Here is a 22391-nt window from a genome sequence, read left to right on the forward strand (position 1 = left end):
ATTAATAAATAATAATAATAATGATACATATCATATTGTATTAACATATTGAACTTAGAAATTTGAGTGTGTAAAAGGATGTAACAAAACCCATCAAACAAATTTTTTTTTTTGGTTGGCATTCATTTTGTTTTTTTGAATACCAGTAATATGTATTTATCACCTTTTATTGAATCAATTATCAATCAAATACCAGATAGTAGTAGTAGTCTAGATCATAATAATAAATATGATTTATCACAACTTCAAACGATTATCATTGAACAGATATTTGGATATATCAAAGATGTAGTAGATGTTATTAGTTTATTATTGACTTGTAAAAAGTTATTATTGTTACCTTTTAAGAGTCAACAACAACAACAACAATCATTAACATCAACTAATATCATTGGCAATGATATTAAAGCAGTGTTTGAAAAGAGTATCAGCTCTTTTATAAATACTGAGTATATATATACTCAGCCATTAAATTATTTCAACCATCAAAAGAGCATTCAATCACGATACAATCTAAATACCTTTCAACACTTTTTCAATGCATCTTTTGATCATCGTTTGGTACTCGATTCCGACGACCCTCCTCATACATTATACAAACAACAACAACAACAACAAAAACATGTTGATACTTCTCCTCCTTCTCCTCCTCTTCCTCATATTCTACCAACTATAACACATTCATTGTTATTATCAAGATTAGATTCAAATAGGAGTATAAGAAAACTAGATGAGTTTCCAAAGACCACTCAAACACTTTGGTTGCCTGTTGGTTATGACTGGGGTATCGATAAATCTCTCTTTCCCAACCTACAAGTGCTTTTAGTTGGAGGTGAATCCCAACGTGTTTTGCGATCGCTACCAGACACTCTCACATCTCTGACACTCTATTCAGAGATATTGCCCGAGCATCCGATCCCACGATCTATCAAGTATCTCACCATTATGGCAAAATCACCCGATTCTGTATCTAAGAACGCTGCCTATCCTAGGGACCTATCCAGGACCATGTTTCCAAGTGACTCTCAACTTGTCGAGCTATCGATAGAGGCGGAAGTCGATTTAGATGTGGACTACGACAATGACTATTCATCCTCTTCCTCCTCCTCCAACTACTTTTTCCCAACCAGTCTTACCAAATTGACTCTAAACATTGGACAATCAATCCCCAAATGTTTCCTAACACCAAATTTAAAGTCACTGACCATTAAAACTAGATCAATGGTTGGGTTTGGTCAAGGATTGGCTGGGTTGCATCACTTGGAATTCCTTGACTTGGTATTGATAAATAAGAGTTGTCGTCTTGAAGATTTACATCTTCCAAGTAGTTTAAGAGTACTCAAACTAAAGTCATATCCAAGACAACAACTTTGGGAGGGGTTCCTTCCACCTCTTCTTGAAAGCTTGTATTTAAATTTTCTAAGTACATACAATGAACCTATTACCAAAGGATTATTCCCATCATCTCTCAAGACTCTTGACCTCCAAGTAAATATTCAGTCACAAATTCATGTCGGTGCACTTCCATCATCGTTGACTAGTCTTTCGTTAAAATATGAACAAGAATTGGTTGTTGGTGTCATTCCAAATGGTTTAATCAAATTGGAACTAAGAGAACATAAACATTTAATCAATCAACAAAATGTATTACCCGATTCAATCACTAGTCTATCTTTACCAGGATACCATCAAGTTGATCTATCAACCTTTTCATTTCCACCAAAACTAAAGAAATTGGAATTAATGAATTTAAAGGACAAGATAATATTAAATCAACAAGACACAGATGATGGTAGTGGTGGTCATAGTCGTTGTTGTTTACCAGTGACACTTGAAAAATGGTATAGTAATATTGATGTTGTTGGTGGTCTGCCAATCGATCAATTACCAAATTTACGTGGTTTCAAATATCCTCTAGCATTACAAGAAACAGGCTTTCCTTTATTTTCTCTACAACATACTACTACTACTACTACTACTACTATGATGCCAAAACAAATCAAGAAATCGTATTACTATATAACTAATCGATATTGGGTAGATCAACGTTTTAGTTTCAGGTTGCAAGATGTGTTGGTAGTTCAATCAACAAGATTGCAATCATTAATACTAGTAGTAATAGTGTAAAAGTTTCCAAATACATGTTTGATGTTAGAATGTTGGATGATAAACATGCTATCATTATGCAAGGTCTTTATGGAGGAATAGTTGATCTACAACAAAGTAAATTTACCCAAAATCATTATACTTTTCCCTTTGTCACAAAGTCACAACAGAAATAATAATAACAATATGTCATACAATGAACCGCAAACTAATACCATTTTACTCTGTTAGATTTATAAATAAAAAAGAATTTAATTTAAATGTTTTGAATCAGACAATAATATTATTTATTATCTTTGTCAAAAGTTGTATGTATCTTTGGCAAAACTCCATTTCAATTCATAAGGAGATTTTGAGTAGATGGGATAAAAATGTAAAAGGATGGGATCATATTGTGTCTGTTGTTGTTGTTGTTGATTGGTTATTATTCGTTGAGTGATTATTCCACCTGAAAGTGACTGTTTCTCCAATACCAATACATTTCTATTGTCAGAGTCCAATCTTGTAAGAGAAAAATAATAGGGTATGACCATGCCAGTCGCATCATAAATAATAGTTAAATGTCTAACATTGGTGTGATTGATCACTTCATCCAATCTAAAGAAAAATTTTGGAGATGCAACCCATAGTTTGCAAGTTAGATGCGTGGTATTGAGTGGCAGCCATTGTTGTTGGGAGGTGACAGCTTTGGTAAACTTGGAGGTGATCGAATAGATAACACTACCTCTTCTTCTCAAGGGTATCAAGAGGTTGGTGATTGATGGTGGTATGCTGTCAATGACAAAGTGGTCCTCTTCGACATTGACAATGTCGATTGTTTCTAGATTGGGTGGATGGTCGGATGGGAACACCACCAAATTACATTTAGGGCTAACACTCCAATAGGCGAGCTTTTTCAAAGCGCGAGGAAGTACGACCGAAGCATTAAAGGTATCCATCTTTAGTTGAATGAGTGACTGTGGGAGTTTGATGCGCTCCAAGTCACCAGAGATGGATAGGTGAGTCAGTGACTGTGGCAATACAACCTTTTCATATATATCCACATCTTCTGTATAGTTGTATATTGTAAGCTTTTCAACTGTGGATGGGATCATATTGGCTGGGATCACCTTTTTGCATTCGTGAATAACGAGTTTCTTGAGAGATTGGCAAGACGTTAGATTGACCCTTCCATCGATCAATATGCTTCCGTGCACACGCAATATCTCCAACAGAGGCATGACACATCGTGATGGGATACGTGTCCAATCGGACCAGATTGTAAGATTCTTGATTGAGGGAGGGATGCGAACCTCGATGACATACTTTTTTGTGTTGTCATCGAGCTTGAACGTATTGAGGTTTGGCAGATGTTCGAGATTGATCAATGGTTGTTCTGGCACCACCACCACCACCTCCTCCTCCTCCTCCACCTCTTCAGGAAAAGGCAATGATGATGCATTTTGCAGAATAATCTTGAGTTTGACGAGTGACCTCAATGAATGGAATGCATCTCGTGGGGGTGTCTTGTTCAGTCTGAGAGTGAGCGACGTCAGACCGATTGGCAATTGATCTTCTGGAGCCATACTCGACACAAAATGACTCTTGAAGCTCAACTCGGTCAGCGATACCAATTTGTCCAATCCCAAGTCGGCGAGAGTGTATGGTGTATTGATTTGTAGTTTCAGAGACTTGAGTGATGTATGGCGACCAAGTATCACATGGTTTACACCAACAAGTGAAAGACGTTCGAGATTGGGCAACAGTGCGATAGAGCCAAGATCAACCTCTATAATAATATCGTAGGTATCTTTGTGGATGAATAGTGTTTCGATTGACGGTATGTTGTCGTAGAGTAACTGTATCGATGATGGTTGGTAATCGATCAACAAAGCAGTGGTAATGTTACTCTTGTCAACTCTGTCGGCAGTGGTGGATGTGATACGTTGTCGTATCCAGTGAGGATAGTTGTTGAATCGCTCCAAGAAGCCTTTGCAACGGTCCAAGATGACATATTGATCAGATACACTATTCAGCAAGATATCATTGAATGAGTTGATTCTGAATTGAATGGCTGTTGCTTTAAACGGCTCTGATATCTGACCCTTGTCAGTATTGATAGCTCTTATCCCTTTGAACTGAATCAATCTTCTAATACTACCATTACTATATATCCTCTTGCAAGTTAACAATAAACATACTGTATCTGCATTATCATCAATCTGTGATATGATATGTAATAACAATAGATTAGATAACTTTAAAAGAGTCATTTAGTTGGTTGGTTCCCCCTCTGAAGAAAAGTAATGTGACTTTTTAAAGTCATGGTTGACATATCAACCAACTAAATGACTCTTTTAAAGGTGATAAATACATTAATTATTTGATTAAACAAATCATACGAACTATCACCTTTTACTGAATCAATCATCATCAATCAACCAGATCATAGCTGTAGTCGTAGTAGTAGTAGTAGTCATCGTAATAAATATGATTTATCACAACTTCAAACGATTATCATTGAACAGATATTTGAATATATTCAAAGATGTACTAGTTTGTTGTTGACTTGTAAAAAGATGTTATTGTTACCTTTTAAGAGCCAACAACAAATAGTTTCTGCAAAAGGGTGCACCCAAACTAAAGTACCTTCATTTTGTTTTTTAAAACCAAATAATAATAATAATATATTATGTATTTATCTCCATTTATTCATTCAATCATCAATCAATTAGATTATCCTAATAATAGTCAACAACAGTATTATAATAATAATCATATTAATAATAATAAATATGATTTATCACAACTTCAAACGATTATCATTGAACAGATATTTGAATATATTCAAGATGTAGTAGATGTTATTAGTTTGTTATTGACTTGTAAAAAGATGTTATTGTTACCTTTTAAGAGCCAACATCATCATCAACAGTATCAACATCAGTCATTGACAGCAAGACATATTAAAAGAGTGTTTGATAAGACAACAGATTTTTTAAATCGTTTGTCAACCTATCATAGATACTGCAACCATTTAAAGAATATTCAATCACAATACAACTTTGAAACAATGAGAGACTTTTTCAATCTGTCTACAGACCATCGTTTGGTACTTGATATGCACGATCCTCCTTATGAACAATACAAACAATTACAACAACAAAAACGACAACAAAGACTTGGTACTGTTAAAAATCCTTCTCAACCAACAGAGATAACACATTCAGTGTTATTGGAGAGACTAGATTCAAATAGGAATATAAGGTCAATCTATGATGTACCAAAGACTTCTAAATCTCTCTTTTTGTCGTTTCAACATGACAAGGGAATTGCAAAGTCTATACTTCCACCAGACCTACAAGAACTCGGTATAAGAAGTACCAATGATAGTTTTGGAGAGTTACCAGATACTCTTACATCTCTGACACTCCTAACCAACCAGACACCCCTCCAACACGAGTTACCTCGGTCACTATGTACATTGGTTGCATTCCCTCATATCATCACTTGCATTCCAGCGTCGGTAAAGTCATTTACCATTGCAAAAGAGGATTCAAGTGTTTCTACTGCACAGAAAATACCAAGAACCATGTTTCCATATGACTCTCAACTTGTCGAACTATTAATAGAGACAGAGGTTGATTTAGATGTTGGCGTTGATGAAGAAAATAATAATAATAATAATTATTACTTTTTCCCAATCAATATTACCAAAATGACTCTACATATTAGACAACCACTACTTCATTGCTTCTTATCACCAAATTTAAAGTCACTGACCATTCAAACAAAATCAAAGACTGGGTTTGGTCAAGGACTCGCTAGCTTGTGTCACTTGGAATACTTTGATTTGGTTTTATTGCATCAGAGTTGTCGTCTTGAAGATTTACATCTTCCAAGTAGTTTAAGAGTACTCAAATTAAAGTCATATACAAGACAATTCCTTTGGGAGGGGTTCCTTCCACCTCATCTTGAAAGCTTGACGTTAAAGCTTCTTAGTACCTATATTGTCCCGATTACAAAAGGAATATTCCCTCCATCTCTCAAGACTCTTGACCTCCAAGTAAATATTCAGTCCCAGATTGATGTTGGTGCACTTCCATCATCATTGACCTCTCTAGGTTTAAAATGTGAACAAGAATTGGTGGTTGGTGTCATTCCACATGGTTTAGTTGAATTGGAACTAAGAGAACATAAACATTTAATCAATCAACAAAATGTATTACCCGATTCAATTACTAGATTATCTTTACCAGGATACCAACAATTTGATCTATCAACATTTGCATTTCCCCCAAAATTAAAGAAATTGGAATTAATGAATTTAAAAGAAAAAATTATATTAAAACAAGACACGGATGGTAGTGGTCATAGTCGTTGTTTACCATTGACACTTGAAAAATGGTTTAGTAATATTGGTATTGTAGGTGGTATACCAATCGATCATTTACCCAATTTACGTGCTATCAAATATCCCATCAACCCATTGGATGAAAATTTATTATCAATATTCTCAACTCACAGCAATACTACTACACCAACAATACCAAAACAAATCAAGAAATTATATTTATATTTAAAACAAGATAATTGTTTTTGTTTCAAGTTGAAAGATTTAATTGGTAGTTCAATCTCTAGGATTGTAGTTGAAAATGTAATGATTGTCAAGACATATATATTTGATGTTAGAATGTTGGATACTACACATGCAATGATTATAGAAGATCTTTATGGAGGAATAGTAGATCTAACCAAATACCAAGACCGAATTGTGATCTACAAAAATCTAGAATATCCAATCATCACAACAACAGATGATCATAGATTACATAGACACACAGAATTTAATCAACCATATCATCAATTTAAAACAATGTATTGTAAACCACATATGTAAAATTAATTAATTAAATATATTTGCAACACACAACAAATATCTCTTTTTTAAATAATATAAATAATAATAATATAATTATTTATTTAATTACTTTTTTTTAATCTTTTTATTGATTTCAGGGATTCTATAAATTATGTTTTTAAATTATTCAAAATCATTTTTTTATCTAACAGTTTTCAAAATATCTGAGCTGAGGGCTTGTGAGATTCTTTGTCAAAAGCCGAGACTCGATGGCCTGAACCCGAAAAAACAACTCAACTTTAAAGAGAGATTGATTAACAATTGTTGATCATTTCAATTTTAAAACTCTGTAGCTACAGTTATCTATAGAGAACACACAGTATCTATCTATCTATGACATTTCAAGTTATTCAACCAGGTAGAAACCATACCGAAAAGATTTTACAGGAAACGGTAGATTCGAAAACAAGTTGTTCGTCGATGGATCATCTGGGATGCCAATTTATCATTTGGGTATTCTCATTGGCTTTGGTTGGTGGTCTAGCAGCATCTATCATCGTTCATAACCAAGCAGTGATCGAAGTAGAAGCGAATCGCAACAGATATATAACATCTCCCGACTATGATGATGATGCTGTTGACAAGGTAAGAAATAAACAAAAAGAAAAAGAAGAAAGATATCATTAATCTTGATATATTAGGAGATTGGATCTTTGATGGGAATCATATTTATTCCAATACTATTGGGAATCATGTTTATTTGGAGATTGGCCATATAAAAGTCAAAAGGAGGAAGGTCGATTTCACGGTGGATAAAAAAAAGGGAATCGAGCTACTTCTGGCCTCCAGTGGAGCAAAACAGGACAAAAAACCACCACAAGAAAAAATATCTTTTGGTTGTTTTTTTTGGATGGCATGTCGAGGAAAATGAAATGTTTATCTCTGATTGGATGAGTCACCTCCTCTAGATAGCAGAATCACCATGTTGCTACTTCAAGTATACTTTACCAAGGAGTATTCTCATATAGACACAGAATCTGAGCAGATTCTCGAATCAGTCAAAGCAGATATGACCAAAAGAAACAAAGATAGAGACACTTATTTTAGCATTAATGTCACATTCTCTGTCGCAGAATTTAAAGACTCTAAACTCTTTTGCTTAAATGAAGATAATATTCCATGGTATGTCAATTCTTTTTGGTGGGCCATTGTAAATGTAAGTAAATGTATTTTAGTATCTTAAGTTGAGATGATTTTTATTAACTAACCAATTTTTTTTTTTAGATTTTATTTATATGGTTTCCTTGGGAAGTAGCATATAGATCTCATCTTGCAACCAGTCAATATGATTGAAACAAGTACGAATCACAGGAACAGTTAATCCTTTACCAATTGACGATTGTTTTGAACCCCAAACGGAAACGGTTTATCTCCAAGTACCAGGCCAAACTCATGCTGTTCCTCACACTCAACCAATAGGACAAATACCTCAGCACTATATTGCACCAATCTATCACCAACCAATGGGTGCAAATAACTATTCAACTTATCAACCACCACCATATATACCAAATCCTAACAATAATTATTCAAAGGTTTAATAAAGATGCCCTGAAATTGTAAAGACTTACAAAACAATGGTTTCATGACTTTTATTTTTATTGTTATTGTAAGTTAATCCCTTTTATTTTTGGTGACAGATCACCTCTTGGTCATTTCTCAACTATCAATTCAAACAATTAATAGTTACCCTCATTCATCATCATCTTTGTTTTAAAAGGAAAGAATATTTCATCATCATGGGATTTCTTCATCACATTGATCAATGAAATGAATAGTATGTGGAATTAAGGTTGTTAAATAAATCGGAAGATGGATTACATTAGGGCTGTTTCATGCTATCAGGACAAATAAAATGACAAGTTGATGTGGGGAAGTCATAAAAAAATTCTATGAATTCCTTAAAATCTTGTCCCAAAGTTTTCCAAGCGTCGCAGCCCTTAATATCAAACAAACCATTGAATTTAAATAGTTTTAGAATTTTTAATCTTTAGTTTAAAACACTAACAATCAATCAATCAATTAATCAATTAATCAATTAATCATTTAATCAAATTACCAAACAAAAAAAGAATTTTAAAATAATAATAATGGATGTTACATTTGTTTATAGATACGATCCAAAAAGACCATATCTAAGTAATTGGTCAAAAATATTTAATTCACTAAACTATGTAGTTTATATGGGAGTTGTCATCATATTCTTTTTAAATCTATTCAAATCAACTTGTGAATGTAAATATGAATCGATAAAAGGTCAAAAAGATGGTGATGTTAAAAACAAATCAGAAGCTGTTGGACAACCTTATCTTTATATAATGATTGCTTTTACTTGTTTTTCAGGGTATTTATAAATATAATATATAAAATAATATTATTTTATTAATTATTTGTCTCTATTTAAATAGATTTACAAGTTTAATTTTTAATATGTTGTTTCCACCAAATACATCGGTTACTAGAAGTACTACATCCGAGTATGCTGGTACTGCCTATACCAATGATGGAATACCAATGGATGTCCATAAAGTAACGACTACGACAACTCATAGTGTAGGTCCCCTTCAATCACTTTCAACCAAACTTACCAAACAAAATATTTCAAATCTTGCCTTATACCTTGTCGTCATTGTTCCATTAATCATTATCATCTATATCATGTACTTTAATGCAAATGCAGGTTGTAAAGATTGTTGTCTATTTAATCTTTATGATGATAGAAAGTGTGATATTGAGAATTCAAAGTTCCTAGTTTCAAGTGATGCTTGGAAATAGAATTCAAATTAAAATTAATAAATTAAATCATTTCATTTTACTTTTAAGAATCTTTGAATTCATATTCAATTTGTTCGATTTATTAATATACTTTTTAAAAGTGATATAGAGATATAGAAGAAGAAGAAGATGTCAGAAACAACAACAACATCTACTACTAGTACATCAGCATCATCATCAACCAATATATCACCACCTATACAATCATTTTCATCTAGGAGAAGAGCAAGCACTAATAATAGCAACTCTACATCACCGACACTCAATGTAGACCTAATCAATAAGTTGGCATCTCAACCAGTGCCTATCATCATGCCTCCATCATATAAACCAGAGGCAAAGTATGAGAAATATGTAAATCAACTAGTGGGCAAGGTAATCATGTCTGCTGCACTCATCTCTAAAACACCTGGTCCTAAATTAAAGAATAATCTGTATGACATTTGAATGATCAATAGTTACTTTTGATTAAACCTTTTGATATTAACATTTACATTGTAGACTAGCACAAAAAGGAATATTAATAAAGTTTAATGAAACGATTCAAATAGTAGATGCAATAGCCAAAGGTAAATTACATTTGGAATTAATAAGTATATCTGGTACTAAATGTATGGTAAACTAGCCTTAAAGAAGGATCATCTTAAGATTATACTTCATATTTAACATTTATTTATTTATTTCTTTCTCTAGATGCAATTACAACAGTTAAAGAAAGATCATTTTATGGATTTAATACAAATACAAATATAGGAGGAGGCATTATTTTAATTATACTAGATAATGCAATTTTGGTGGCATTGTTTCCTGCCTCAGTATTGATTGGTGAAGCTGTACCATTTATAGAAAATTATGTATCAAATACAATCATTACTTAATACTTGTATAGTTGGATGTATACATTCATACATAACATTAAAGATGATGTAATGGGAAGTGGAGGCATTTACCATTATAAATATTAATTCGATTAATTATTTATTTATTTAATATATATATCTTCTTCTTCTTCTTTTCTTTTAAAATAATATTTATAATTATTTATGATACCTATAAATTGATATTCACTCTTTTCTTTCATATCATTTAAATCGTCAACAGAAAGAGCACCTTGACAAAATGTATCACCTTTATAGACAATGATGATGTTTAATAGTGTCACGGGTGCCTTGGAATTAATTTCTCTAGTGACAAAGGCGTATGGATTGGAATTGAACCCAAACGAGAATAACTCCTTTTGAAGGTATTTTTTGACGGTTTGAATACTTTGGTTGGCTAGTACCAAGTCTGTTGGAAAGTAACTATTGGGTGTTTTGACGGAATGTGGGATGACCAACTTGACAATAGACCTTGGTAAATTGATGGTACTCGATTGTCTAAACCCGTTGATTAGGTAGAGTGTCTTGATACTCTTGAATTGGAATAATAATTGTTCACGGTATTCATTGGATAGTAACTCCCATTCATTGGTGTTGAACTCGTCTTCAAACTCTATTGATATGGCTTCAAGTTGGTCTTTGGTAGGTTGAGGGAATTGTTCGTAGAGAAGAATGTTGTGTCGATGCAACAATAGTTTTCTAAGATTTGGCAATCTTTTGTAAAAGTCTTTCATCAAATGATCGGGTTCTTTCCACAGCAGTACTAGAACATTCATACAATTGATAGATACCAATGTAGAGAATTGAAGTAGTCTTGAGAATTGAATAGATTGACCGTACAATTGTAAATGAGTGAGATGAGTTGGAAATGTCGTTGGTTGATCATCATCACCATCATCTTGTGTGCCAGCAGTGTTGAATGGGATGTAATGTCCTTCGAACCTTTCAACCATCGGTGCAATTCGTTTCAACAATGCACGAACATTGGGACAATTGTTGCAACTATCCACCAAACACTTGACATTTTTGAGTACACAATGAGGATTATCTAAATGGGACAACAAGTCATCATCAAATCTAGTCATTTTAATGGATGTAAACAAATGTTTTCCAATATATTTGAATAATGTTTTGTTTACCAATGTTAATTCTAATTGTCTTTTAACTATTGATATATCATTATTATTATTATTACTAGTGACATGATTATGATTGTTATTGTTATTTTCATCATAAACATTAAAACAATAACTATACCAACAATAATTAATTATTTTATATAATATAATGTTTGGTAATATTAATCTTTTCCTACTACTAATATTTATATGATGATCTATATTTTCATCTATTTCATTATTATTATTATTATTGTTATTATTATTATCTACCAAAGATGATTGAATAAATTGAAATATTTGTTTGGATACCAATGATAAATGTAATTTACATAATCTTTCATTTAATGCCCATTCTGTTGATATTTGATTCTTTTGATTATTAGATGGTCTCCTCCTACTACTACTACTCTTTCCACCTGTATAATTATATTTTTGATAGTAATAATAGTAATCCTCTTCTTCATCGTCATAATCATCATCATCATCATCATCCTCTTGTTCCTCTTCATCTTCCTCGCTACTGTCATTCAAATAGTCATCTTGTTTCTTTTTTCTTTTAAAGTTATCACTTTTATCCAAACTATTCCAAGTTAATCTGATTATAAGAATGATTACATTCCATGGTAATAAAGAGAATTTAGTAGTAGTTGTAGTAGCTGTAGTTGTATTTCCTTCTTGTTTGTTGTTATTGCTATCATTCATTATTTAATAACATAAAGAAAGATGAATGAATATGAATGAATGTTCATTCGAGTGTGTGTGTTAAAAGTGTTTGATAGAACAACACACCCTAAATGATCGATTTAGAAAAGTAAAGTATTATAAATAAACAACTACATAATTATTTATATAATATTATTATTATAACAATAAAAGATACGATACTTTATTGGAGAGAGGTTCAAAAAAAAAAATGAAAATCAATTATAATTATAATTATTTAGTATTGTTATTATTATCATCAACATCATCATCACTACTAAATGAAGAAGTTGTTGAATCATTTGTATCTGTTCGATTTGGTGCATTTAAAATGCTACTGGCTCGATTAACTGTTTTCGTATTGTTGGTTGTGTATTGACCAATTTGATTGTTATTGGCATGTAGAGGAGGATCATCTGTTCTAGTAAGGTCGTCATCATCCTCATCGACTTCATCATCTTCATCATCGGTTGTTGTTTGTGTAAGTGTTGTTGGAGAAACTATATTTGGATTACCAGCAACAGTGTCTGAAAAAGTATTTGTAGAAGATATAGTTGGAAGTGGAGGTTTATCACCAGATGGAAGACGTGAACTACCACTACCTACCTTTCCATCTTTTTCTCTTTCTCTTTCTCTTTTCTCTTTTGCTTTTTGTTTCTTTCTATTTTTTCTACTACTACCACCATTGACATTGGTTGGTCCAACCGTCGCCGCAGTCAATGTAGTATTTTGATCATTTGATGGAATGGATAATGAAAGATGTTGTTTTTGTTGATACTGTTGTTTTTTTCGAAGTTGTTCTTTGATTGCATTTTGTGACATATATTTCAATGTGATGGCTTGATTATCCAAAGGATGAGTATCCAATATTTTGTATGCATATTTTAATGCATTTTGATAATCCTCTATTTTATAATAGGTACTTGCCAATTCCATTATTATATCTCTATTATCTTTTTCTTCTTTTAATAAATCTAAAAATTAAAATATTAATATTAATATTATTATAATTTTTTTTTGTTTTCTTTTTTCTTTTCTTTTTTACCTTTATATAAATCAATTGATTTTCTTTTACATAATACTTGTTCAGAATGTGAAAGAGTACGAGCCAATTGATAAGAAGTTTGTTTTGATACTTTTCCATTGTCAGATGATTGTAACTCTGTTTGATAGAGAGATTGCATCTTGGAGAGTTGGTCGAGATATGGTTGGGTATCGGCTCGTTGTGTTTGATAATCAATGTCATTCTTTTGGACCGATGGGATGGTGATGACGGTAGGATGGGTATGGGTGCGTGCACCACCACTTCCAAAGTGATAGTGGTCACCACCTGGGACGGCCACATCACATCCTCTTTTTGATCCGTTCAGATTCTCCAATGTATCTGGTAAACTATTTTGATCTGTCAATACAGTCGATGTATCAGATGTAGATCCATTATTGTGTAATTGCTGCTGCAACAATTGATTAGATGATGGGATATCTCCAACATGGTCAAGGACAGTGTCGTTGGTATTAGTGTCATGTGATTTCTTTGATGATGAAGAAGATGATCTTTTTCTATTTCTTCTTCTTCTTTTGGATGCATCACTTGGTGATGGAGTCGATTCGATTGTACCATCACCACCAGACGAAGATGACGACGATGCATCTTGTGATCTAAAACATTTACATGTAAAGAATCGTTTTAGTTTGATCTTTAGCACGACAAAGATATGGTGTAGTTGGTTTCTGTGACGTCTCTTTCTAACATTTTTTTCTTGTTCTTGTTGTCGTTCTCGTTGTCTTGCCAATTCATAATCCCTGGCATTATTAAACTCTACTTCCATAAAAAGACTATCTATATATAAATATTAGATTGGGGGGTTTAGTGTTGGAGGTGGAGTGCAGTGTTGTCTTATGAATCATCTTACCTCGTGTACTTATACCAACTTAGTTGTATGGTATATATATATATATATTAATATATATTATATTTCCGGTTAAAATGTGTCTGTCTGATGCTTCGTTAAATTATATATATATATATATATTTACAAGATATAAACAAGATATACAAATTCACTGAGAGAGAGTGTGTATTCAGCAGCAGTCGCAATAAAAGTGCATCATCGCATAGAAATATTGTAATAATAAAAGCAACCTTTGCAAAGCAAAGCTACCCCTACCAACACTAACAACCAACCCAAAATAGGTTTATGTGCATCCAGATGAAGGTGGGTGTAAATTAAAATTAAAAGACAAAACCTCCCCATTTTTATTTAATTTAAATCAAAATATTTTGACTGTGAACTTCATCTCATCATCATCATCATCATCACATCGTTATATATCTATCTATGACTATTTATGTGTGTATGTGTATGTGTATGTGTACGTGTACGTGTACAGTAAGTAGTATTTCTTTACTATTATTAACTTCTTTTATATTTATATATCTCTTTTGAATATTTTCGATCAATGTTGTCCATCAACCAACTCTGTTTTGGGTAGATGACGTGACAGACTGCTGCTCAAATGTACGCAAACGTAGTTTCCTACAAATACTCTCCCTCTTTTTTATCTTTTCCATCAAAGATTCATCTAGATGATATCATTTGATATTTTTGTTGTCAACCAAGATGGGTACAACAAAAATATTAAATTAAAAATGATTGAACTGATTGATTGATTGATTGATTTATTTGGATGGATGGAAAATCATGATTGAATGATAGATCATAAAAATATAAACTCTATCTCTCTCTCTCTCTCTCTCTACCCACCCCTTTTAACCACTGATCATCAATTGCAACAAATATAAACAAAAAGGAAATTAATGCAAAGAGTGAGGAGGGTTTTGGAATAATATAATTTATGTTTAATTGTAAATGTAAGAACACTGTACCACTCTCTCTTTCTCTCTCTCTCTCACGCTCTTTCGTTCTCTCTCTAGTATAACCAATATCGATTCATTCCAACATTAGTGTCATCATCATTTTTATTTAATTTGAATCACCCCTCTACTCTACTCTACTCTATTTATGTGTCATCATCACAAAATTAGTGATTTACATGTGATATTTTAGAAAGTTTGGAAAAAGGGTTTATCCATCAATTAATAATAATAATATAATTGTTTTTGTTCTCTCTTTAGTTGCGCACCTTTTTTTATATTTTTCCTCCTCTTTACAATATTCCTCACTTACCCCCCTCTTACTGCTTTCTTGACCCATTATAATTAATATTCAACAACAGAGTTGCATCGATCCATGCAACTCTGCTTTTAACCCAAACCAACAATCATCGACTATTCTTTCAATTTCCCGTTTTTAAAAAAATTTATAACCCTGCTACTACAATTTTGTTTAGAAAATAAATAAAGATTGTTGATTTCAATTCCAACAACCAACAACAATAGCAGAACACAACAGTATCCAATTTTAATTATTAATAATTGTTCACTACAAACTACGAAATTTAAATCTATCTATATCTATCTAAATATCTATCTATATAAATTATAATATTATCATTTATTATTATCTTTATTTATTTATTTATTATATGTTTATATAAGTTTCCCAAAATATATATAAAGTTTTATATAATTTTTGGGAAAATATTAAATTTTGAAAACGACAACTTCAACATTATTCAAATCAAGAGTGGAAAGATTTTGGGGAGGACTGGAAGGGCTCCAAGCGATGATCAAAGAGATTGTGTACACTCGATTATTAAATAGTGTCATGGTGACGATTCTTGCCGTCCATCTCTTTATCATTCTATCATGGTTCATCAATGCCTTTCAATTTCTTTTCATGTATCCACCTCACCATTTGATCATCGACACTTATTATGGCGTTCCAGTATACTCTTCCAACAAACCCACCGACTCTGACAGTGCAGCCCGCGCCTTTCCAGAACACACTTTTCTCAATCGAAACAATCACACCAAATACAAAGACTCTTCGGAAAATGGAAGCGACGTTCCATACCTACGATACTTGGTCTGGATGTCTCCCCTCTTTATCTCTCATATATTTCTAGTCATTTATGTATTTTTAATGTATAAAATCCTTGGATCATATAGACTCGATTTTGGTTGGAATGTAGATCCCAAACAACAAATTGAAGCTAGTAATATTAATATGAATGGCCCTCCTCTTTTTGTTGTTGAACAGAATGATGGAGTGGCCATTGACCCAAAAAAAAAGATGGATAATCTTAGAAAACAGCAATCTTTACCATCTTTTGCTGCTATCAAAAAAGATAGCAGTGGTGGTGGTGGAGGAGGTCAAGATAAAGGAGGACAGGTCGTAGTAAATAGTCAACATGGAAAATCATTCCTAAACCCATTGAGGGTAGACAAGGATGTTACTCACATTCCACTAATAATCCCATTGGTAATATCTTTTAAAAAATACCAAATACATTGCCGGTTTGTAATATGTCTGGTGATATATTATCTGCACATTTACACGTTTATCTTAAGCGGTGGACCGTGTGACCAACCTCTCTTTCTTACTAGCCGATGCTTTATTCCATACTGCCGATTCTTTATCACCGATGGTTTCCTTTATCACGCCTGGTATCTCCATACCATGATCCTTTTCAACCACCTACTCTATTTATTTAATCATCAAGCAAAGAATAAAAAGAAATTTAATCTATCATAAATTGAAGCAAAGGAAGGAACGAATGGGATGTATTAATTGTGTGGGTTTGAGTGGTATGAAATTAAATCTAGATAATCATGATTAAAAATGAATGATCGATAGTATAAACAAAAACAAAGGGGGGGTGGATAATCGATCAATCTGCGACGGAATATTTAATTAATTAATTAATTTAATAGTTGTTGAATCCTTTTTTCAAAAATGGATATACTTTTGGTATATATGTGGTGTAACCAATCAATCGCTTGCGCAATATATATATTTATATATTATATATATGTGTGGGAGAGTGTGTATGTTTGGTGTATAGGCGCATCCGATCCACTTTGTCGTCATCCCCTTATTCGTCTCTATCCTTCCTTCCTTCCTTTATCTCTACTTGCCGGAAGATATTGATTTAATGAATTCGCCAAAAAAGTTAAATCTATCTGTCCATCTATCTATATGGGTTGTACCATCCTATTTATCGTCGCTACTCATGATTCATTCATTCATTCATACATTCTCTATTTTACCAGCTAGGAGGAATAAGAGAAGACGGGAAAAAGATTATTTTTTTTTTTAATTAATTTGATCGTAAGATGTGTGTCTGTGTGAGAGAGTGCGTGCGTGCGTGCGTACGTTAAAACATGGGTGAGTGTGGTAAACATATCGTGTTTGTGATCTAATTGACAATCAATCAAACAACAACTAAAAAATCAATCCAATTAAATATCTTTTCTTTAATTATGCCATATGCTGCCAATCAACTGCTATGCGATTCTACCAACTACCGACCCCTTTTTTTCTCTTCTTTGTTCCACTCCACCATTTTCCACTTCTCTCCTTTATCCTACCTCCTCTTTGAACCGGTCGCAGTCTCTCTCTATCATCGATGTGACATGACTGTGCACATGGTGATTCACATCACAACCCACCAGTCCAACTCGCTAAACCAACAACAAAAACAACAGAACTATATTTTAATCTAAATAAAATAAATCTAAATATAGGAATTGTTCTCATTTAGCGATCTAAATGAATAGTATAATATATTATTAATATTTAAAAAGTGTGAGTGAAATGATGGGGGATGCCAGAGATCCTGATCCCAATAACAATACTTTTTGATCTCCCAATGGTATCATCAATATTAATGTCAATTTGCTCCCCTTTTTAGACATATAACTATATATTTATCTATATATTTATATACATACATATTTCTTTTTTTCTTTTTTTTTAATTATTATTTTTTTTTTTTTCTATCTATAGTTTAAAGATGAACATATTGGTTAGACAAATAATTAATACTATTCTTGCAACTATTGTATTGGCATATTATTTAAAAATATTAGAATGGGCTCCTAATATTATGTATATGATGGTATACTCACCGCCAAAATATTCTCCAACCTCGATTGATCTTCCAAATCTCTATCCTCTATCATCATCATCATCATCATCCTCCTATTCTGCTTCCACTCTATCTACATACTCAAATTCTACAGCAACCTATTATTCTGCTAAATTGGAATCATCTAATAGTGGTGGTGGCTGCTCTTCAACAATGAATGAATTAATGTTGACATTTGGATCGTTGCGTGATTGGTGGTCCAAGGTAAAGATCTATCCCAATACAGACCCATCGATACGACGAGTTGATGCCATCGAGATTGCACTTGGCTACCCTAAAGCATTTATGTATTTGTGGTTTGGGTATAGGTGTCTTTCACAGTACCGAGTGTTTGCAACTTCTATTACCGATATCATGTGTAAATCACCATCGTTGCAAAGTGCCAATGGCAAGCCAAGACTAATATGTGTTGCACCGCTCATATTTGGCATGTCATTATCCTTTCCAGTAAAGACACATCAACGCAGTCTATACCACTTTTGGTACTGCAATATGATGTTTATCTTTCTCTGCTTTCACTATCGAGCGCTGTCATGTACCGACGATGACATGTACCTCATTTCAAACTTTATACGACCGGCACACCATTGTCTGATCCTACTGCGGTCAGACTGTCCCATACACATGCTCTACATCTCCTTTATCATCATATGCATTCAACTGCTCATCGAAATCAACGTACACAACAATCCATACAATATATTTCGCGATATCTCTATTCATCCCAATAGCAACACACCTGTCATTCGAAAGAAATATAAATATTATAAATTTGGTATTAGAGAATAAATAAATCATAATACACAATAAATAAATAACATACTTTTGTTTAAATGTATATTAAAATTAATGAAAAATTTTTCATCTAAAGAGGAGATCCAGAACTAATTCTGTTACAACTATCTAAAAGTTGAGCCATTGAAAGATTCAATGCATTGTCGATCAATGATGATCTACAATTAGTAGTAGTATTATCATCTGACACCCAATCACAATATAATACAAAGTCAATGACGATCTTTGCAATAGTTGATGGTAATACATTTAAATTGTTGTTCATCGTGTGTTTACAAAAAAAAAATTAGATTAAAGTACAACAAGTACTTGAGTAGAGTAAGAGTGCTCTTTGTTTTTTTTTAATATTTCTATTTTATTTTATTTTTTATTTTATTTTCTTGTTAAAGTTGTTTCATAATTTTCCATTTCAATATTAAAATGAGATGATATCCATTGATTGTCACTCAAGTTTGATCTACCAGTTTTAAATATCTTTAAATTGACAAGTTGTTTGATCATTGGTGTATAGTTGTTTTCATTCCATTGTCCATCACCAACAAACAAGTCTAGAGAGGTGAGTGATTGTATTTGTGAAATATTTTGACAAAGTAATTCAATCTCTGATGCTTCTAAAGTGTGTAGAGGCATATGAATGAAAAGAGATTCTAGTTTCTCGAATCTATCCAAGTATGGTATGGTAGTTGTGCCTGTTGTACCTCTTCTTATAGGGGATAATGACAATTTCAAACTTTTCAATGTTTCAAATGGAATGTTTTGAAATGGATACGAATCGAAAAAAGATCCATTAATATCTAACTTGATAAGTGATGGATGGTATATGGTTGGTTGGGGTGGGGTGCTGTACAAAGTTGCCAATTGATTGGTGTTTATCATTAGTTCTAAATAATAGGGAAGGTGTTGAATGAGTGGAGAGGTGCATATATCATAGTTGATTGGTGCCATATATTGAACCTTTCCACCTCTTGATACTAGATAATCAATTAATTCCTGACAAGGGTTACGAAAACGTCCTTCCATCTTTATCACCTCTAAATTTGGTAGTGATACTTTGAAATGATTCCAATCCATGAATAGTTGGTGACTGAATTGCATTTGAAGAAACTTTAAATTATTAAATATCAATCCACCACCACCACCACTAGATTTAAATATATTATTTAATATGTTGGTATCTGTTGTATAATCTGGTGTTACCAAGTATAATCTCTCTAATGTATTATAATTGTTGTCTATTAATTTTAAAAAATTACATTCATCCTCCTCCTTGTCATTATTATTATTATTATTATTATTATTTATGTTGTAGTTATTATCAAAACCATATCTATAAGCCAAAGTAGATAGATTCATTGCTATTGGTAGTATAACTTTACAAACTTGTTGATTGTGTAAACCATCAATAAATAGAGTTGTCAGTTGATTACCTTGTTCTACAATTGGTATCAATACATCAGTGTCGATATCATCATATGTGTAGATATCCAATATTGTTATTTCTCCAAACACCTCTCTATTTTTAAATAATTGTACTAGTTGATTATAGATTGCTGATTGTTTGTCAATAGTATTTGGTGAAGTATCAATTGTTGATGTATTTTCTTTAAAGTAATCCAATTCTCTTTGTCTTTGTTCAGAGTATACAATTTTTTGTGGAGGTTGTGGTTGCATTGGTATTATGGTTGTTGTTGTTTGAAGGTGTTTTAGAATTTGTTGTTTGAGGATTGACCATTGATGGTGATGAGTTCTTGGATCCACATCTAGTCTCAATTGTTGTTGAGGCGCTGCAAGGTCGTTTATATTTCTAGTAATAGCTTTAATTGACTTTGGGTTGATTGAAATCTGTTCATAATCATAACCAAATACCAATTCAACCTTTGGTAATGCTTGATGATATAATAAACAAAATGGTGACTGTATATTTTGTTGAAATCTTTTGATATAGTCAACATGTCTTTGAGCAAGAGTAAATTGTAATCTTGTAGTATAGTATTGTACAAATACACTACTTGTAATCTTTAACCATCTCTTTGATACTCTTAAAAGATTCAATGCATTGTCGATCAATGATTGGTGTTGATCTCTATCACAATATAATATCAAGTCAATAACAAACTTTGTAATAGTATATGGTAATTGTTGTTGATCATAATGATGATTATTATTATTATAACTATTCATCTTTCTTTAATTAAAAAATAATTAATACTTTGAGAGACACATGACTTTTTTTTTTTTTTTTTACTATATTTTCTATTTTCTATTTTCTAGTTAAAGTTGTTTCATAATTTTCCATTTCAATATTAAAATGATTTGTTATCCATTGATTGTCATTCAAGTTTGATATACCAGTTTTAAATATCTTTAATTGACAAGTTGTTTGATCATTGGTGTATAGTTGTTTTCATTCCAATGTCCATTGCCAACTACCAAGTCTAGATGGGTGAGTGATTGGATTTGTGAAATACCTTGATATAATGATTCATCTACGGTATCTGAAAACAATCTATGGAGGATGACAAGTGTATCTAATTGTTTGAATCTGTCTAGGTATGGTGTGATGGCGTCTAGGTTGCGTATTTCCAATTTCAAACTTTTCAGTGTTACAAATGGAATGTTTTGAAATGGATCCAACTTTAAAAGTTCGTCTATTGATGCAATAGAACAAAAATTCATTCCCAACAATGATGGATGGTATTTGATTGGTGGGAATGTACAACTGAGCATGTTGATCGTTAGATCTAAATAATAGGGAAGGTATTGAATGAGTGGAAACGTATCAAGAGTTAAATGGATTGGTGCAATATATTGAACCTCTCCTCCTCTTGCTATTAAATAATCTATCAATACAGGACAAGGATTTTTAAAATCACCTTCCATTAATAGTACCTCTAGTTTAGGTAGAGATACTTTGAAATGATTCCAAGGCATGAATGGTTGTTGACAAGATGGGATTTGAAGATACTTTAAATTATTAAATATCAATCCTCTAGGATTGTTTGGTGGTTTGAAGAATCCAAACAAATGAATTGACATTTTAACATATTCATTTGTTGATCC

The 22391-nt window shown here is 32.3% G+C and overlaps 12 protein-coding genes across 12 annotated transcripts; 6 read left to right on the forward strand and 6 right to left on the reverse strand.

Moving 5' to 3' along the window:
- Positions 1-150: 150 nt before the first annotated feature.
- On the forward strand, positions 151-2345 carry DFA_06513 (uncharacterized protein; the record flags this gene model as incomplete). The annotated part of the gene is made up of 4 exons (XM_004362157.1): positions 151-1423; positions 1451-2072; positions 2114-2223; positions 2338-2345. The coding sequence occupies 4 exons, from the start codon at positions 151-153 to the stop codon at positions 2343-2345; spliced, it is 2013 nt and encodes a 670-aa protein (XP_004362214.1).
- Positions 2346-2405: 60 nt separating this feature from the next.
- On the reverse strand, positions 2406-4358 carry DFA_06514 (uncharacterized protein; the record flags this gene model as incomplete). The annotated part of the gene is made up of 2 exons (XM_004362158.1): positions 2406-2703; positions 3412-4358. The coding sequence occupies 2 exons, from the start codon at positions 4356-4358 to the stop codon at positions 2406-2408; spliced, it is 1245 nt and encodes a 414-aa protein (XP_004362215.1).
- Positions 4359-4777: 419 nt separating this feature from the next.
- DFA_06515 (uncharacterized protein) lies at positions 4778-9005 on the forward strand (the record flags this gene model as incomplete). Its single annotated transcript, XM_004362159.1, has 7 exons — positions 4778-6981; positions 7318-7591; positions 7959-8162; positions 8231-8285; positions 8306-8541; positions 8693-8783; positions 9001-9005. 7 exons carry the CDS (start codon positions 4778-4780, stop codon positions 9003-9005), a joined length of 3069 nt encoding a protein of 1022 aa, XP_004362216.1.
- Positions 9006-9096: 91 nt separating this feature from the next.
- On the forward strand, positions 9097-9781 carry DFA_06516 (uncharacterized protein; the record flags this gene model as incomplete). The annotated part of the gene is made up of 2 exons (XM_004362160.1): positions 9097-9350; positions 9415-9781. 2 exons carry the CDS (start codon positions 9097-9099, stop codon positions 9779-9781), a joined length of 621 nt encoding a protein of 206 aa, XP_004362217.1.
- A 129-nt stretch (positions 9782-9910) lies between these two features.
- Positions 9911-10659, forward strand: DFA_06517 (uncharacterized protein; the record flags this gene model as incomplete). The annotated part of the gene is made up of 3 exons (XM_004362161.1): positions 9911-10215; positions 10283-10392; positions 10475-10659. The coding sequence occupies 3 exons, from the start codon at positions 9911-9913 to the stop codon at positions 10657-10659; spliced, it is 600 nt and encodes a 199-aa protein (XP_004362218.1).
- A 104-nt stretch (positions 10660-10763) lies between these two features.
- DFA_06518 (uncharacterized protein) lies at positions 10764-12482 on the reverse strand (the record flags this gene model as incomplete). The annotated part of the gene is made up of 1 exon (XM_004362162.1): positions 10764-12482. One exon carries the CDS (start codon positions 12480-12482, stop codon positions 10764-10766), a length of 1719 nt encoding a protein of 572 aa, XP_004362219.1.
- Positions 12483-12716: 234 nt separating this feature from the next.
- Positions 12717-15697, reverse strand: DFA_06519 (uncharacterized protein; the record flags this gene model as incomplete). Its single annotated transcript, XM_004362163.1, has 3 exons — positions 12717-13456; positions 13528-14322; positions 15682-15697. The coding sequence occupies 3 exons, from the start codon at positions 15695-15697 to the stop codon at positions 12717-12719; spliced, it is 1551 nt and encodes a 516-aa protein (XP_004362220.1).
- Positions 15698-16678: 981 nt separating this feature from the next.
- DFA_06520 (uncharacterized protein) lies at positions 16679-17536 on the forward strand (the record flags this gene model as incomplete). Its single annotated transcript, XM_004362164.1, has 3 exons — positions 16679-16783; positions 17320-17356; positions 17451-17536. The coding sequence occupies 3 exons, from the start codon at positions 16679-16681 to the stop codon at positions 17534-17536; spliced, it is 228 nt and encodes a 75-aa protein (XP_004362221.1).
- A 233-nt stretch (positions 17537-17769) lies between these two features.
- On the forward strand, positions 17770-19325 carry DFA_06521 (uncharacterized protein; the record flags this gene model as incomplete). Its single annotated transcript, XM_004362165.1, has 3 exons — positions 17770-17795; positions 18395-18823; positions 19268-19325. 3 exons carry the CDS (start codon positions 17770-17772, stop codon positions 19323-19325), a joined length of 513 nt encoding a protein of 170 aa, XP_004362222.1.
- A 76-nt stretch (positions 19326-19401) lies between these two features.
- Positions 19402-19596, reverse strand: DFA_06522 (uncharacterized protein; the record flags this gene model as incomplete). The annotated part of the gene is made up of 1 exon (XM_004362166.1): positions 19402-19596. One exon carries the CDS (start codon positions 19594-19596, stop codon positions 19402-19404), a length of 195 nt encoding a protein of 64 aa, XP_004362223.1.
- A 107-nt stretch (positions 19597-19703) lies between these two features.
- Positions 19704-21554, reverse strand: DFA_06523 (uncharacterized protein; the record flags this gene model as incomplete). Its single annotated transcript, XM_004362167.1, has 3 exons — positions 19704-20563; positions 20585-21516; positions 21541-21554. 3 exons carry the CDS (start codon positions 21552-21554, stop codon positions 19704-19706), a joined length of 1806 nt encoding a protein of 601 aa, XP_004362224.1.
- Positions 21555-21695: 141 nt separating this feature from the next.
- DFA_06524 (uncharacterized protein) lies at positions 21696-22367 on the reverse strand (the record flags this gene model as incomplete). Its single annotated transcript, XM_004362168.1, has 1 exon — positions 21696-22367. The coding sequence occupies one exon, from the start codon at positions 22365-22367 to the stop codon at positions 21696-21698; it is 672 nt and encodes a 223-aa protein (XP_004362225.1).
- Between the last annotated feature and the right edge of the window lie 24 nt (positions 22368-22391).

The sequence above is a fragment of the Cavenderia fasciculata genome (genome assembly GCF_000203815.1).
Source record: "Cavenderia fasciculata unplaced genomic scaffold Scf_Dfasci-G-p-12c09.r1-3, whole genome shotgun sequence".
Lineage (NCBI taxonomy): Eukaryota > Evosea > Eumycetozoa > Acytosteliales > Cavenderiaceae > Cavenderia > Cavenderia fasciculata.